Source organism: Chiloscyllium punctatum, chromosome 2 (genome assembly GCF_047496795.1).
Source record: "Chiloscyllium punctatum isolate Juve2018m chromosome 2, sChiPun1.3, whole genome shotgun sequence".
Taxonomy (NCBI): domain Eukaryota; kingdom Metazoa; phylum Chordata; class Chondrichthyes; order Orectolobiformes; family Hemiscylliidae; genus Chiloscyllium; species Chiloscyllium punctatum.
Window position 1 is genome coordinate 92971899 of NC_092740.1, and position 18235 is coordinate 92990133.

The 18235-nt window shown below is 38.9% G+C and overlaps 1 protein-coding gene across 1 annotated transcript in view; it reads left to right on the forward strand.

Annotated features, from left to right (window-relative positions):
• ntrk2a (neurotrophic tyrosine kinase, receptor, type 2a) overlaps window positions 1–18235 on the forward strand; it is a 257804-nt gene that overhangs the window by 138374 nt on the left and 101195 nt on the right. The window contains exon 12 of the mRNA XM_072585809.1: window positions 4872–5060. Within this exon, the coding sequence (XP_072441910.1) occupies window positions 4872–5060 (189 nt within the window). The remainder of the gene's footprint in view (window positions 1–4871; window positions 5061–18235) is intronic.

Below are 18235 nucleotides of genomic sequence, written 5' to 3' on the forward strand. Positions count from 1 at the left end.
TTTAGCAATTTTGAGAGCCATTTCTCTCACTTTTAATTTAACCAACCACAAGTCACCAAAATCAAACAAATTGTCTCATCTACATTTTATTTAAAGATTTTGGACACTAATTGGCATTGTTTAAATCTCTCTCTTTTTCTCTCTTGTGGAGGCTGGTACAATTGCAACATTTAAGAGGCATTTGGATGGGTATATAATGAGTATATGGGTATATAGGTTTGGAGGGATATGGGCTGGGTGCTGGCAGGTGGGACTAGATTGGGTTGTGATATCTGGTTGGCATGGATGGGTTGGACAGAAGGGCGTGTTTCCATGCTGTACATCTCTATGACTTTATGACTCTATGACTGCCTCTCTTCTCTCTTTTTCTCTTTCTTTTTCCCCATTCTTTTTCCTCTCTCTCTTTATCTTGTAACTCAATTTTCCTCAATTGTAACTTAAGTTTCTCTAACTCTACTGCACTTGTCTGTTTCTGCACTTGTTTGAGTAACTCCCTTATGATTTCAGCTTTGTGTTTGTCCTTGGTTAAACCCAATTCTAACCTCTTTGCTAATTTTAAAAGTAAGATCTTTTTCGTTCCACCTAAACCTTCCTGGAACATTTGGGGGTCATCTTCAAACCTCAGAACCTCTTTAGCAATTTTGAGAGCCATTTCTCTCACTTTTAATTTAACCAACCACAAGTCACCAAAATCAAACAAATTGTCTCATCTACATTTTATTTAAAGATTTTGGACACTAATTGGCATTGTTTAAATCTGCTGAGATCTTTCACACCCCAAATCTGTTCAAATCTGTCCAAATCTCAGCTTAGATCTGTCTAAACTTGTCCAAGTCATGGGCCCGAGCCCCCAAACTATTACGACAAGGTAGTAAACCATTCTGCTAATTAAATCAAACACACAGAAAAGCTCACCTTGCCTCATAATCAGTTAAAGTATGGGTGACAGAGAACTATCCACATTTCGCTCTTTAAAAAAAATTTTATTCTTTAGCTCCAAAAGTGATCATTAAACAATAACTATTTACCACTCTAAGCCTCTTTGTCTTAAACATTTGTTACCTACCTCCCAGTCTATAACAGTATACTGATCCAATAAAGCCCCTATTAAATTTACAGCAACTCAGGTTTCAAAATCCGACAGCATTGATCTTCTTCTGTTTGTAGATCTCTCTGGGTCATCCTCAATTTTCTGCTGCAAAGATGTGGGCGGCACGGTGGCACAGTGGTTAGCACTGCTGCCTCACAGCGCCAGAGACTGGGGTTCAATTCAACTCTGTGTGGAGTTTGCACATTCTCTCCGTGTCTGCATGGGTTTCCTCCAGGTGCTCTGGTTTCCTCCCACAATCCAAAAATGTGCAGGTTAGGTGAACTGGCCATGTTAAATTGCCCGTAGTGTTAGGTGAAGGGGTAAATGTAGGAGAATGGGTCTGGGTGGGTTACACTTCAGCGGGCTGGTGTGGACTTGTTGGGCCAAAGGGCCTGTTTCCACACTGTAAGTAATCTAATCTAGAAAAGATGGTTCACATGAAAAAGCTACTTTCTTCTTTAAGAGAGTTTTCAGGCAGTCTATGTGAACAGTGGCAGGTGGTGCTCTTTCTCTGCTAACTGTCCAAAATACCTGCTCTTTTTACCTCAAAACATTGGATTGTCTCATTGGTTTGATGTTGTCAAAACAGTAAAATTCAAATTCAATTGGATTTTAGTATCTTGGGGCATAATTTAAACTAATGAGTTAAATTTGAACTGCTGTGAAAACAACGAGGTATCTAGGTTACAGCCAAAATGAAATCTTTCAATTTCCAGTACACTTTGTGCCTGCTACATGCTTGCCACACTCTCTTAAAGGTACAGTACATATTTTCAATTTCATAACACCTCCATGGAGAAGGATGAGCAGCCTCAGAAGCAAATTGACATTGCATAACTTCTGAGTTACTACTGTAGCACTCTGACAATGCAAGGTTTCTGCTTGTAGTGAAATAGAAACTCAGGTATCAGTAATCAAACATTGGATACTATGGTTAGGTCCACACAATGTGGTAATTGAGTTGACCCCCACCACCCCCCCCCCTCCACTTCTAAGCTGGATAGGATGGGATCAATGCCTTTTGCAATGTCCTGCGCAAAATTCTTGACATTGATGAATTCAAGCAGGCCTGACAATTGTACCAAGTATTTCATTGTGCATACCCCGACTTCCTTCTAAAGGTTTTCCAACTGGAGTCAGGTGGTGGATGTTTGTAACAGGTCGCATCTGCAAACTTGCCCTGTGGTGATTTAGAATTTTGAAACCCCTACCCTGGCTGCATATTGTTCATGCCCAATGTCTCACCATTTGCAGATTCTGCCATTATTCTAACCACTAAATATCTAACCACTAAATACCATGACAATATCTCTGCAGGTGGCTGTGAGCGTGAGACCAAGCAACAGCATTTCTTCATTGATTTTGTGTTCAACAAGGAAAATGCCAGCAGATTATTTGATCATATGGGTGTACTGCGGTCCTGTCCTGATCTCCCAACCATATGTATGCATGATAGTTGGGATTGCGCAGCAGGTCAGGCAGCATCCAAGGAACAGGAGAATCGACGTTTCGGGCATAAGCCCTTCTTCAGGAAGGCTTATGCCCGAAACGTTGATTCTCCTGTTCCTTGGATGCTGCCTGACCTGCTGCGCTTTTCCAGCAACACATTTTCAGCTCTGATCTCCAGCATCTGCAGTCCTCACTTTCTCCTCCATGATAGTTGGGATTGTCAGACAGACCAACTGAATAAGAAACCTGGGTGATTTTATTGCCCATGAGAACAAGTATAGTGTTTTCATCACCACACTGTCTATGTTCAGTGTTGGAGCAGATTTTCAGCCTGGGACTTTTCTGGATGGTTCAGTTTTACACCTTAATGAATAGTTAGCCACTGAGAGGAGAACCAATTGGAACCCTTATATTCATATTTAAGATCTAGTAACTGGGAAAATGTAACAGTTGTGACATTGCATGTTATGTTGTTTTAAATAGAGCAGCATTCAATATATTGTGGCTTGAAACATAATTTTAAGAAAGAAAGAAATGTTTTCATGATAGGATATTAGCTCAGACAGTGTTAAGTTCAGAATTGCGATTTTTTTCCTCTCCACTATAAATGGCCTTAAGTGGAATTAATTCAGATCTCAACAAATCTATTTCTTAGCTTTATTCACAATTGTGCTCATAATGGAACAAACTATCTCAACCATGGCAGATGCAGTGTTAGTCAGTTTGGAAGTAGTGGAATTAGTGCAATGGGGATGCACTTCCGAAGATGAGTGTTTAATTGCTCAGAATTGTTAGAGTTCATAATTGTCAAAAATCATTATCTGTCTTATGACCAGTTTTATAAAATATTATTTACATTCGTTGTGCAATAAAATCACAAATGAATTTTCTCAATGATTCTTGAGTCTATCACCATACCTTGGAAGAAGAGCTGGTTGGTTTTCAGTCTTTATAAAGGCAAGGCTGAAGCTTTTGAAGTTATTTCTTGGAACAGAAATACTAGGTAAAATTGTTCAAAGCAACTGGTCCAGATCAATGTCTTCATCAGTGTTATTATAAAAATGTCTTGGAGCATCATTTCTGGGCACTTTTCAAATGTATGCTTTTTGTGTGGATGATTTAGTATTGTTGGCAGATTCAACTGAGCATTGAATGCATTTCATTTACCATTAGTTTTGGTTTCAAAAGCAAGCAGACTGCTTGCTTTTGAAAATCAGAAAATATCAAAAATCTATATTTCCAGAGATGCTGTCTGTCAAACTCTATGAAATAAATTATGCTCACATCTCTCTTTCGAAATATCTAAATTTAGAGCAAAAGTGCATTTTTATGTTCCTGTTATTCATCCTTGTATATTAACAAGACTGATGAAATATTGGATGTTCCTGGACCTTTGATCAAGACAAGCTCATATTTCAACGCACTCTCATTGTAATTACATTTCATGTGCTATTATATTTTGTAGACCAACATACTAAATTCTGCCATGTGATCCAAAACACCATTAAAAGTTTTGAAAGCAAATGTAACAAAAAGGAAAATTACCTTTTTTTTCATTCTAAAGCTTATGGACATTGCATTTGCTTTGCTTTGCACTTCTTTTTGAATTGCCAGCCATTTTGAATGTGTGGCAGTTTTTTTTTAAACAGTTTCTGCATGTTATATTAGATTACTTACAGTGTGGAAACAGGCCCTTCGGCCCAACAAGTCCACACCGCCCCGCCGAAGCGTAACCCACCCATACCCCTACATCTACATTTACCCCTTACCTAACACTATGGGCAATTTAGCATGGCCAATTCACCTGGCCTGCACATCTTTGTGACTGTGGGAGGAAACCGGAGCACCCGGAGGAAACCCACGCAGACACAGGGAGAACGTGCAAACTCCACACAGTCAGTCGCCTGAGGCGGGAATTGAACCCGGGTCTCAGGCGCTGTGAGGCAGCAGTGCTAACCACTGTGCCACCGTGCCGCCCACTATATGCCATATGTTGGCATGTAGAGCAGTTAAATTGGATTGTGCACTATTAATAGTAATATTAATGGAGAGTGTTTATTGCTACTATCACAGTGTTCTTTTGCTAAGTGGGGAATAGCAAAGCTTAATCTTTGAGGACTGATAATGTATTGCTCCAGAAATCCAATTAATATCTCATTCTCCAGTATTTACATGAAATATTTCAAAGTGTACAGATATTCAACAAACAAAATCTATTTATTTTCTTCAAAAATTATAGACTGGTGATCTGAGCTATTTTTGTCATTAATTCTGCTATTGAAGTATTTACATTGTTATATATATAGGTTTGATGAATGTAAACTACTTCCAGGTCCTTCTTCAGTAATCAGCACTGATGATGATTCAGCCAGTCCATTACATCATGTAACTAATGGCAGCAACACTCCATCCTCCTCAGAAGGTGGACCCGATGCAGTTATCATTGGGATGACAAAGATTCCTGTGATTGAAAACCCGCAGTACTTCAGGAATTCTCATGGTTTACTCAAACCTGATACTTGTGAGTATTTCATTATCAACACGTTGCAAAGTGTGAATGTATGTAATCCATTGTGTATGCTTGCACTGAAGAGGAGTTTCCACCACGTAACATTGCTTTTTCAATGGAATATGCCTGACATCATCAAAACAAGCATAACAGATAGCAGAACATTTAAGCACGAAGTACATTATCCTTGAATGATGTGGAGGATCCTGTGTCGGACTGGGGTGGACAAAGTTAAAAATCACACAACACCAGGTTATAGTCCAACGGGTTTATTTGGAAGCACTAGCTTTTGGAGCGCTGCTCCTTCATCAGGTAGTTGTGAAATATAAGCTCATAAGACACATAATTTTTAGATTACAGTGTCATACGGTGATATATTGAACAAAACTGGATTGTTAAGTCTTTCATCTTTTAGAATGCATGTTTCAGTTCATTAATATGTAAATCCCAAAACTTCTTTTAAGTCACCTTCCCGAGATAACATAAGGTTTTGTAACAAAAGGTGACATCTCAGCTCAGACAAAGCATTAAAGATATGAGGTCAGAGTCTGTCTGTATCCCAGTCTTGAGTCAGACTGGTTCTATTTCCAAAGTAGAATTTACAAAATATTACATTGTTTGATTGCCTGCATTGTGTGACTGCAGATTGTGCATTTTTTGAGCAAAATAGAATGTATCTGCAAATATAATTATGCAAATACAAATTCACTCCATTGACTTGTATGTGTATGTGCATGCATGTGAGAGAGAAAGAGAGAGAGAGAGTGAGTGTGTGCATGAGTGTGAGTGCACATGAGAGAGAGTGTATGTGTGAGAGAGAGAGAGAGAGAGAGAAAGACAGAGACAGAGAGAGAGAGAGAGAGAGAGACAAAGGGACCACCTGTAGTTTAACATGAATTCAAGATTGAGTCCCAGTTGAGGCCATCCCCATGGGTACTGAACTTGGTCATCAGCCTCTGGGGTGCTCGGCCACTTTGCCGAATACTAGCCTGCCCAGGAGCCAAGAAACTACACCATGGTCTTCACAGTCTGCAACACATTATCAATGAGGATGAGCACCTCACCAAGACCTTCCCTACACTTCTGCTTTTCACCTTTAAACCTTGTATCTTCGGGTGACTGTCCTTCAAGATGGACTTTGGGTTAGGCAACAACACAAAGTGGCCAAGTAGAGGCTGAAAGCCAAGTTCGGTAGCATGGCGATGGCCTCAATCTGGACCTTGGGTTCATGTCACACTACAGGTGACCTCACTACACTATGTACACACACATACACACATACACTCTCGTACATACTCACACACTCACACAGGCCCTCTCTCATACACACACACACACACATACACTCTCGTACATACTCACACACTCACACAGGCCCTCTCTCATACACACACACACGCACACACACACACACACACACCCCTCACACTCACACCCATGCACATACCCTCTCACAGGCTTATACTCCATCACACCCACACACATGCTTTACCAAGCTTTTACACATGCAAACAAACACTCTCTTACTTGAGTTCATACTCACACGCACACACTCACTCTCTGTCTCATGCATGCACACATACATACAGGTTTATAGGGTGAATTTGTATTTGTAGAATTATATTTGCATATACATTCTATTTTGCTCAAAAAATGTACAATCTACAGGCAGTCAATACATGTAATATTTTGTAAATTCTACTTTGGAAATAGAACCAGTCTGATGCAAGATTGGGATACAGACAGACTTTGACCTCACACCTTTAATGTATTGTCTGAGCTAAGATGTCACCTTTTGTTATAAAACCCTAAGTTATCTCAGGAAGGTGATTTAAAATAAGTTCTTGGATTTACATATTAATGAACTGAAACCTGCATTCTGAAATATGAAAGATTTAACAATCCAGGTTTGTTCAATTTATCAATGTATGACCCTGTAATCTTTTGCTATAAATTTCGTGCCGTATGATCTTATACTCCACAACCACATGATGAAGGAGCAATGCTCTGAAAGCTAGTGCTTCCAAATTAACCTATTGGACTATAATCTGGTGTTGCGTGATTTTTAACTTTATCCTCAAATGGGCATGGCCTCTCATCAGGTTAATCGCCATTACAAAGTTCCACGAATTTCAATTGTTTGCAATCCTTCAAGGAGGCTCTTAAGATTAAATTAGTACATTCAAGTGAAAGGAAACTAATAGGAGAAAGTGAGGACTGCAGATGCTAGAGATCAGAGCTGAAAATGTGTTGCTGGAAAAGCTTCTTGGATGCTGCCTGACCTGCTGCGCTTTTCCAGCAACACATTTTCAGCAAAGGAAACTAATAGACATGTTCAAAAGATTTTGACTGTGCAAGTTATATTTATTTGCTAAGTAACTGATTTCTGAATACTGGTATAACTACTCAATAGCTCTTTGAAAAACTATGAAGTAATTTCAAGTTATTTTAGGATGAGGTTACTTACAGGTGGTGAACTAATCACACCATCTAAAAGATTTTTTTCATGTTATACCCATTTTAATAAACTGCACCAAGTTACCATTCCTAAACATAAGTTCATTTTTTTACAAGAAAAAGTTTTAAGAAACATTCTAAAATGCTTCCCAATTTAATTGATATTTGGCAACATTTTATGTCCAGCGACATGCAGATCAATTTGGACAAAAAGGTAAGATAAAGCACAATTTTGAGCTTAAGTTGTGCTTGCACTGTTGATTTTCTAAATCAAACCCTGTGTAAACATGTCTAAACCTTTTTAGGAAATGATAAATGGACCGCAGCTGTAACATAATTGGAAGTGGCATACTGCCTGAAACCACAATAACTTTAGATAATCAAACTCGGACCATCTATTAGTTGATTGTATTGAACACTTCTGGACTAATAATCTGCTAAGGTAAAAACGAGGTAAAAATCTGCTACCCTTGCAATGACTTCCCATTTTATCTCCAGGATTCTGTTCAAAGAGACAACACTCTTGCTGGGATGTAGCTACACCAACTCCAAAGCATCCTTGGGAACTAATGAAGCAGGTTGCTTTGTACCAAAGCTTTTGAGACTTTGATAAAAAAAAGATTTACTTTTTCTTGCACTTTTCATGACCATCAAACATTATATAGCAATTTACAGCCAAGGAAGTACTCTTAAAATGTAGTCATTGTTGTATGGTCGAAAGTATAGCAGTCAAGATGCCCACAACAAAACTCCACGAAGTGCAATGTGATAACGGCCAAATAATTTACTTGGTGATGTGGATTAAAGGGTAAATATTGGCCAGAGCACCATGGATTATGGTCCTGTGCTTCTTAAGTATAATGCCATAGGATTTCTTGCATCCACTCAAACAGGTAGATGGAGTCTTGGATTAGTATTTCATCTGGAAGGCAGCACATACAACAGTGCATTACTCTGTCTTTAGTGTACTCGAACCGAGACTCTTGTGACCCAGAAACAATAGTGCTAGTGGCTGAACCATGTCTGACATCTTTGGAGTGAGTGGTTACTTTTGGTACTGGACATTCAGTTAAATTTAAATCAACAGAAAAAAAAGGCATTATATACAATTGACTGTAAATCCAGTAGTGTCCACAGTTAAGTTAAATTTCATCGAAGGGTGATACATTTTGCTAATGAGCAGCATTGCATACACTTACTCGAATTTCCTGAGAACAGACAATGCTTTGACTACCTACCCAACTCACTTTGACTCTTTCACTGAAGAAATTCTTGCACACATGTAATTGTCTGCAGGCATTGTCTGCTCCTGGGGAACTGAGGAAAGCTGGCTAATGATTTTTCCCTCTTTTTTTATTGCATATTCTGTAGAATGTGGGAAAGTGCAGGGCAGAATAGATAAAAGTATTTTATCAACACTTTTTATTGTATATTGTACATTGTATAACAAAATGTCACATTATCAAATGTCAATTTTTATATTTATATTTTCCCTTTAATAAATTGGAAAGATACATGGATAAAACAACTGCGGCAAGGGGGCAAATTCAAGTACAATGTTTTGGTCTGAGGCTCTATTTTAGCTACTAAATGTTATTAATTTAAAACATTTGAATTAACATGCATATCATGCTATTTTAGATTTGCCTTAAGTCTCTCTCCAGTACAACGTAATCCTTAAAGAACTTGAATATTTGTACACTTTTGATACAGTTGAGTTTGTGTTCTTTGAAAACTTTATGCATAAACCAGTAGTCAGGGCAAGATGTAAATCAGCACCATCCAAAGTTTAAAGGCTAGGCAGAAGATAGGAATCCTTCTAATGATTCCCTGTTTTAATATGCCAATACAAGTGAGCTCAGTTTGATAGATCTGCCTGTAAATCATGCATGGATGGTTGCATATGGAGTGGTTATTGATGATGAGAAGATGAAAGGAATTTCAATAACACTGTATCTACATTGCAGCAAGATCCAGTGCAGTCGCAATATTTTACACAAAATCAATTAGCTCCATTAGTGTAAAAAGAATTCTTTACTGTTTTGTTTCACTAGACCCGGTTTTATTACTTTTAACCAAACCTAAAATTGAACGAGGTAAATAAATCTTCAAAGAATAATGTTAGCTACAGGAAAAAGTTTTGGTCAATATCAGGTCACCATTTTTTAAATTTATCAGCAACAATTCAAGGAGGAGAACGAGTCAGCTTTTAATTTCCTTAAAGTATGATGTGTAAATCAAAACCATTCTTGCTTAAAAGGGAATGTCTGAAATGCTCTTCTGATCAAATGCAATACTTCATTCAACAAGCATAATTCTATTTTCAATCTAAAAATAATGGGCAAGTGATGACTGTCAGTGCTGTCTTTTCATTCAGAAGTAGTTAATCTCCTAAATTTTTTTCATGGAGGCAGGAAGCAGGAACTGCATTTGATTTTGCCTAGTGACAAATTGATTAAAAGTTCTGACTTTTCACAGGACTAAGCCAGTAACTGCTTTGGAAGCAGGAATACTTTCCATTTAAAGAGCCAACAACAGCAGGAATGGAAGTGAGTCAGATGAATTGCAAGATTCATTTCTAATGGGCTGAGGGGCCTTTTTTCATGCCATAGACTTCTGATTCTAGTTAGACATTCTAACTGGCCCAATTAAGTATCATGATGGAGAGAACTGTTGTTAGTTCCAAAGCCTTCACTTTAGAGGGATCCAAATGTCTAGTTCATTGATGGTGACTTGGATGGAACAGTGCAGGCCATGAAGGAGGTTGGTAATATGTTTCACAGGTAGGAGGAGCAGCTTTCTGTTCAGTATAATCTTCCTTTACCTCCAGTTCTTCCTCCTGGCTCAGCTCCTGTTTTTGCTCCTTTCGTAACAACTGTCTGTCTGTGGGCTCATTGCCTTCAAGGTCCACATCATTCCAAAGGGCTATGTGTTAGAGAATGCAGCGCAAGTGTACAGTAGGGCCGTACCTAACTGGACGAGGAACTGGAGGTGCATCGTCAGAAGTTAGATGGGCATCTCAATGGGTGTCCTATTGACCAGGTGCATTGAATGTATCACCTCTGTGCCCCTGAATGGAACTCTGGTAAACAAGTCAGTAACCATCCCTTTAAGGAATTTTCCTTGATCTTAGGGTTGATGTGCAAAGTTAAAGTTGGAATGAGGTGCTGAGGCAGCCTGGGCTGGTGTGGAATGAAGCTGTCATGGCAGCTGCCAGGAAATTGAGTGCACACAAAGGGTAAGATCTTGTTATCATTGCAGCCTGTTTTCTGAGGAAATAGAAATTCTTCTGGACACTGGACAGCTAATCAGTTCCTTAGTGGCCACACAGGTGCAATCATTGAGGCCTGAACCTGGGTAAATTGGGTGAGTGAATAAGGCAGGATATAGAGCCCTATATCCTGCTCTCTTTGAAACATAACTGCCTTGATATCAATAATTGAAAGGAGATTGCTACTAATTGACTAGAATGGTGACAATTTGTCCATCAAGCTGTACCTTGCTTTGAGCCACAATGTCTTTATAATTAGACAAAGTGGCAGCAGAAAAGAAAAAGGAAGCAGATGGTGCATTCTAGATCCCACCATCTCTGCCACTGTATCCTGCCTCTTGTACACAAAGATCTGTGGGTCGAGAATTGGCCTGTAAAGTCACATGAAGACTGCAGAAACTTGTGACACTGAGCATAAGCCATCCTTGAATTGAGAGACAGCAAACAACAAGTTTTGTTTCAGATTCTTTACTGTGATGATATCGACAGAGATGGCATTGCCAATGAGAGTTAAGGTCACGTCCTCCCACCTTAGAGGATGATGTGTTTGTTCATCTTAACCATGAAATACTCTCGCTGAGTTGCAGACAGTTCTTTCTCAACACATGTGTTTTGATTTTTTTTCTGCAAAATACCAACAAACTTTCATAGTAGTCTATTCTAAAATACATTCCAAAACAAACAAAAGCTTAACATTTCCTTTAAAGATCAAATGTTTTTAAAATTCAGCTTCATATCAAGCAGTCCATTTTCAAATGCATCAAAAACAGGAAAATATGCAGACTTCAGCTAATAAGCAGTAAGTAATGTTTATGTCACACAAATGCCAGGTATATTACCATCCCCAATAAGAGGCAATCTAAATACCACCCCTTGACATTCAATAGTGTTACCATTACCCACTGTCAATATCCTATTGACCAGTGACCAGAAATTCAACTCCACTCACCACATAAATACTGAGGCTAGGAATACTGTGGCAAGTTATTCATTTCTTGACTCCCCAAAGCCTGTTCATGATCCACAAGGACAAGTCAGGAGTGCAATGGAATACTCCCCACTTGCCTGGATGGATGCAGCTCCAACAACAGTCAAGAAGCTTGACACTATCCAGGACAAAGCAGTCCACTTGACTGGTACCTCATCCACAAGCATCCACTCACTCCACCATTGACACGTAGTAGCAGCAGAAATTCATCAAAGATCCTCAGACAGCACCTTCCAAAGCCACAACCATTTCCCTCTAGAAGGAGAAGACAGCAGATATTTGGGAACATCACCAACTGCAAGTTCCCCTCCCAGCCACTCATAATCCTGACTTGGAAATACATAGCTGTTTCTTCCCTGTCGCTGGATCCTAATTCCCTCCCAGAGGGTATTGTGCATCACCTTATAACACATGAACTGCAGCAGTTCAAGAAGGTAGCTTTCCACCACTTTCTCAAAGGCAACTAAAGATGGGCAATAAATGCTGGCCAGCCAGTGATACCCATGTCCTATGAATGAATTTTTAAAAAAGTTACAAAGCAGATATGCCTGATTTGTTTATGGCAGGATCAATCTAAAATGTTCACATTAAAATTAAGCTTTCAATGAAAGTAATGCAGATTGGTTTATGTTTTCTGTCTCTCTACTTCTGTATTATAGATCTTAGGGCTGAAATTTATGTACAACAGTGACTACTATTCAACAGTACTTAATTGGCTTTAAAGCACTTTGGCAGTCTGAGGTCATGAAAGGCATTATATAAAGGTAATTTTTTAAAGACAACTTGTGTCCCAACATAAGCCCCAACTATAACCTCTCTAGCCAATAAGTCTAAATATAAAATAGTGGAGGATTTGTGCTGAATGAAGACATCTGGTCTACACTTCATGTCTGTAAAATGAGAAGTGACCTTATCCTGATAATTGCTAGGGAATTAATTTTAAAATAATTGTTTGAATGACTGGCCCTTTTCATGTGCTATGAGGTTAGATCTTTTCATTATATTTTATATTGGTACTTGCTTGAGTTTCATTTTCAACTTTGAAATCTGTATTAAATAATCTTAAATCTGCAGAGAAAAAGTAGATTAAATAAACAGTGGAGGAGAAAGTTCAGAACAAAAATGCTGAGCAATATTTCACTCTGTAACATCGTTTCTTCTCCATCTTAGCTGAAAGCGATTTGAAAGATCATGATACATGTTCACAAAAATAACCTACAGGGAAGCTGATCAAAGCCACAGAGTCATAGCGGTCTACAGCACAGAAAAAAGTCCTTTGGCCCATCGAGTCTACAGTGGTTAAACCAACATCAAACTATTCTAATCCCATTTCCCAACACTTGGCTCATAGCCTTAACATCACAAAGAGATCCAAGGATTTCTTAAATATTATGAGCCTGTACCAACCTTGCAGGCAGTGAGTTTCAGATTCCCACTCTAAATGAAAACATTTCCTTACATTCCCTTTAAACCTCTTGCTGCTTCCTTTAAACTGGGTCCTGGTCATTGATTCCACCCACCCCCCCACCCCACGAAGACAATAAGTTTCTGTCTATCTTATCTATGCCCCTCACAATTTTATACATCTCAATTATGATCCCACCCATTCCCCACCTCAGTCTCCTCGGCTCCAAGGTAAACAAATCCAGTCTGTCCAATTTCTCTTCATAACCAAAACTCTCAGAGCAAGCAACATGTTGGTAAATCTTCTCTGCACTGTCTCCAGTGCAATCATATGGTGGGTTGATGGTACACCTGTGACCTAACTCCATGCACTTATCTTCTCCCCATATCTTTTACTACCTTGGGCTAGCATAAGTCTATTAATTTTAGTTGCAATAAAAAAGAAGTGCTGAAAATACTCAGCAAGCCCGGAACCATTTGTGCAGAGTGAAACTGTTAATGTTTTGATTAGAATATGGCACTTTTTTAGAATATGTAATTTCCATTTGCAAATGGATTCCAAATTTCTGTCACCATTTGGTTCTTGTTTAGACTTTGTTTCCTCGTCCTCAACACTCCAATCAGGAAAAATGATTTCTCTGGTTCCATTAATATCTTGGAGGATTTTAGTACATCATTCTTCAACCATCATTATTTCAGTAAATACAATCCTACTTTAAGTTCGTTCACTTCATGATGCAAAGTTTGGAGTCTTTCTGTTGTTCTGGTAAACTCATGCTGTGCTCTCTTCAAAGGCAGTATTCCTTGCTGATATTTGGTGTTCAGGATTGAAAGGAGTATTTCACTCTACTTCATATCAACAAGTAAAGCGAGGTGTTCAAATCCTTATAGAAACCAAAAGAAGAAAGAGTTCTGCAACAAAAGGAACTGAAGAGTCAAACGCAATATTATTGTAAAGTTAAACACACATTAGCTGACAAATAATGTTTGAATGAAAATGGTACAATTCATTTTCATTGATAGAACAAAGACAATTCTCACATGGTTCATACAAAGCATCATCTCTAACTCCAAGGTTTTTGAACCCCAAGATCTTCTATAGGGGCGGCACGGTGGTTCAGTGGTTAGCCCTGCTTCCTCACAGCGCCAAGGACCTGGTTCAGTTCCTGTTTCAGGCAACTGTCTGTGTGGAGTTTACACATTCTCCCCGTGTCTGCGTGGGTTTTCTCCAGGTGCTCCGTTTCCTTCCACAGTTCACAGATGTACAGGTTAGGTGAATTGGCCATAATAAATTGCCAGTAGTATTAGGTGCATTAGCCAGGGGTGAATATAGGGGAATGGGTCTGGGTGGGTTGCTCTTCGGAGGGCCGGTGTGGACTTGTTGGGCCGAAGGGCCTGTTTCCACACTGTAGGGAATCTAATCTAATCTAAATATGCCTCCTAAAAATGGGAATTTCAGAAGTGCACACAGTATTCTAACTGCAGCCTAACCAAAATGTTTATACAATTCCAACATAGTCTCCCTACTCTTAAACTCTATGCTTTGGCTAACTAAGATAAATATTCCACATAACTCCTTAATCATTCTATAGCTGCCCTGCTACCTTAAGGGACTAATGGGCATGTATACCAATGTTTGTCTGATCCTGGTGCTTCCCAGGGTCCTACCTCTCATCAGGTAATCCATTGCCCTGTTTGTCATTCCCAGGTGTATCACCTTGCATTGATCCAAATCAATTTCCATTTACTGCTGATTAGCCTTCTACATTGTCCTGTAATCTAAGGCTATCCTCCTCACTATTTACCACCCCACCAGTTTCACATCATCTGTGAACTTCCTAATCAAGCCTCATACATCCAAGTCCAAACTGTTTAAACGTTGATTCCTGTTGAACTCCACTGGACACATGCATTCAGTCACTAAAAAAACCCCTCAATCATTACCCTCTGCTTCCTGTCACTCAGTCAATTCTGGATCCAATTAGTCAAATTTCCTTGGATCCCATAGACTCTTACCTATGCTATCAGTCTCTGATGTGGGACTTTCTTAAAAGCCTTACTGAAGTCCAAGCAGACTACATTATATACATTGTCTTTATCTACATACCTGGTATCTCTTCAACCAAGTTGGTCAGATATGAATCCCCTTAACAAAACTGTGCTGTTTTTAACTAATTCCTGCCTCTCCAACTGCAGATTAATTCTGTCTCTGAGAATTGTTTCCAATAGTTTCCCCACCACTGCCTGGCTGATAGCTTCCTGGTTTACCCCTTGTTCCCTTCTTGAATAATGGTACCACCATATTGGTTGTCCTCCAGTTCTTTGGAAGCTCTGCCAAGACCAGGGAGAAATTGAAAATTATTGCCAATGCCCTAAATTTTCTTCCTTGCCTCATTCAACATGGGATGCATTTCATGCAGCTCTGGATATTTATCAACTTTTAAGCTGGCCAAATTGCTCAGAACATCATCGCTGTCAATGCTACTTTCTCTAAGTACATCACAGTCCTTCTCCTTGATTTCTATCCTCATATTGTTTCTCTCACTAGTGAACACTGACACAAAATATTCACTTTGAAACCTACTTGTGATTCCATATACAAAACTCTCATATGCCAGTTTTTGAATGAAGTTTAAAATGCAAATTGTCTAATGGATTGAATTATTATGGTGGTAAAATCTTTTCTGATGAGAAGGTGAATTAGTATGGGAAGAGACTTCTCCAATCAACAGCATTTCCATGAATCATTCATGACCGAATATACATCTTTATATAAATCATTACAACTCCTTGACTGTAAAGTTGCCAAGTTATTTTAAAATAATTACATTGGACTATAATCCTCCTTCGACAATTGAGACCCACATTATTTTGCTCATTGGGAATTTTATCAAGATGTGCTGGTAATTGAATACTTTACCAATTATGAAATTCCAAAGCCTTTCTGCAAAGGACTAAGTGGCTGTGATGGTCACAGTGGCATTAATTCATTTGAGTTGGCAGTAGGAATGGGTCGTGTTACTTAGCTGTTTTCAAAAGCGAGCCATTAGTTTCCAAATTGCAGCCTTGTATTTGATTGGCATGAAATAAAAGGAACATGCTAAGATATCTCGAAAAGATGTTAATAAAAAAAACCTGTGGAGAATGAGGTCACCTATTGCAGTGAAAGAAAGGCCTTCTCTAACTGATAGTGATGGAATCTCAGTGAGAGATAGGTTATTGCCATTAGCTGTGATGGATTTAGTATCTTGTTAGCTATTTTTATAACTTTGGAGGATGTCTATTAAATCCTTTTCAATCAATTTACAATGAAAATTCAGTTCACTCTGGACTCTGCTCTTTTGAAACTGTGGAATGGAGTTGTAACTCCATGTGTTGCAATGGTTAGAATTTACACAGAACCCTACCACATTTTCTGCTGAACCAGGCTGTGATTAAGGGAATTGCAGGTCAGAGCTTGGGAGGATTTCATTTGCGGCTTCAACTGCTTGTTGACATATCTTTACTGCCTGAACATGATGTTTATGGCCTCTGTAAATATGAAATATTGCAGACCCCGAACTCTGTAGTACTCCATTAATGTCATACTTACAAAATTGCACAGGTCTTTGGGGAAGGGGGATGCATAATGTGGATGTGAAAGTCCTGCAGCATCATTAGAGTAGCAGACAGCTTTTTGTATGTGACTAGTATCTAAATCTGAGACTTGAGTGCTGATATTCAGATTGTGGAGACTGTAAATAGATCACACACTCTCAGAGCATAGACATTGAAGGTCACAAATGCGGTTTGAAATAAACAACAATAAGTTGGTAATTGGCAATATAACAAGAGGGGCCAATGTCTCTTACTCAGCACATGGAATCATAATAATTAACCATAAATATTAAATAATTTGTTGATATTTGATGTTAAGTGTTCTTCAATGAAAAAGTCTTGGTATTCCTATTAAATATTAAATATTTCCAATAGAAGCCACTGATCAATAACTAGGATCAAAATCTAAGGCTTTCTTTTAATATTTGTTGACATAGTTCAGAGGTAATGAGACAAAACAAACAAGTTTATGTTCCTTTACCTTTTGGAGATCTTGGCTAGAATTGTGCAGTCATGAATGTTAGTGTAGTAGATTAGATTACTTATAGTGAGGAAACAGGCCCTTCGGCCCAACAAGTCCACACCGACCCACCGAAGCGCAACCCACCCAGACCCATTCCCCTACATTTACCCCTTCACCTAACACTACGGGCAATTTAGCATGACCAATTCACCTGACCTGCACATTTTTGGACTGTGGGAGGAAACTGGAGCAAACCTACACAGACACGGGGAGAATGTGCAAACTCCACACAGTCAGTCACCTGAGGCAGGAATTGAACCCGGGTCTCTGGCACTGTGACGCAGCAGTGCTAACCGCTGTGCCACTGTGCCACCCACAGCCGTAGATTCAGTTGTTATGCCTCTACAGTCAAATAGCTTACTAGTTTGTTTAGGTTTATGATGAGATCACGCCAACCACCCTTCCATCTATTGATTCCATCAATACTTGCCACTGCCTCAGGAAAGCAGTCAACGTAATAAATCCCAATCCAGTTATACTCTCTTCCACCCTCTTCCATCAGGCTGAAGATACAAAAGTTTGAAAACACATACTCACACTTTCAAGAACAGCTTCTTCCCTGCTGTTATCAGACTTATGAATGGACCTCTCATTTATTAGAGTAGTTCTTTTTCAACATCTTCTCTGTAGCCGTGTCACTATATTCTGCATTCTGTTCTATTATGCTGATATATTTATGTAAGGTATGATTTGCCTGGATATCATGTAAAACAATACTTTTCACTGTATCTTGGTACATATCTCAATAATAAACCAAATCAAAAAGTGTCCTTGGATCCTAAACTTGTATCATAGTGTGGAGTTCAAGAATGGCAGGATTCAGAAATGGCAAGGAGAGGAAGAAATTCACCACAAAAAATTATCAGGATATTATTCAATATGAGCAGTGAACACTGAACCAAATTCCAAAATGTAAGTAACCTCAACCTTATTGTTACACTTCTTCT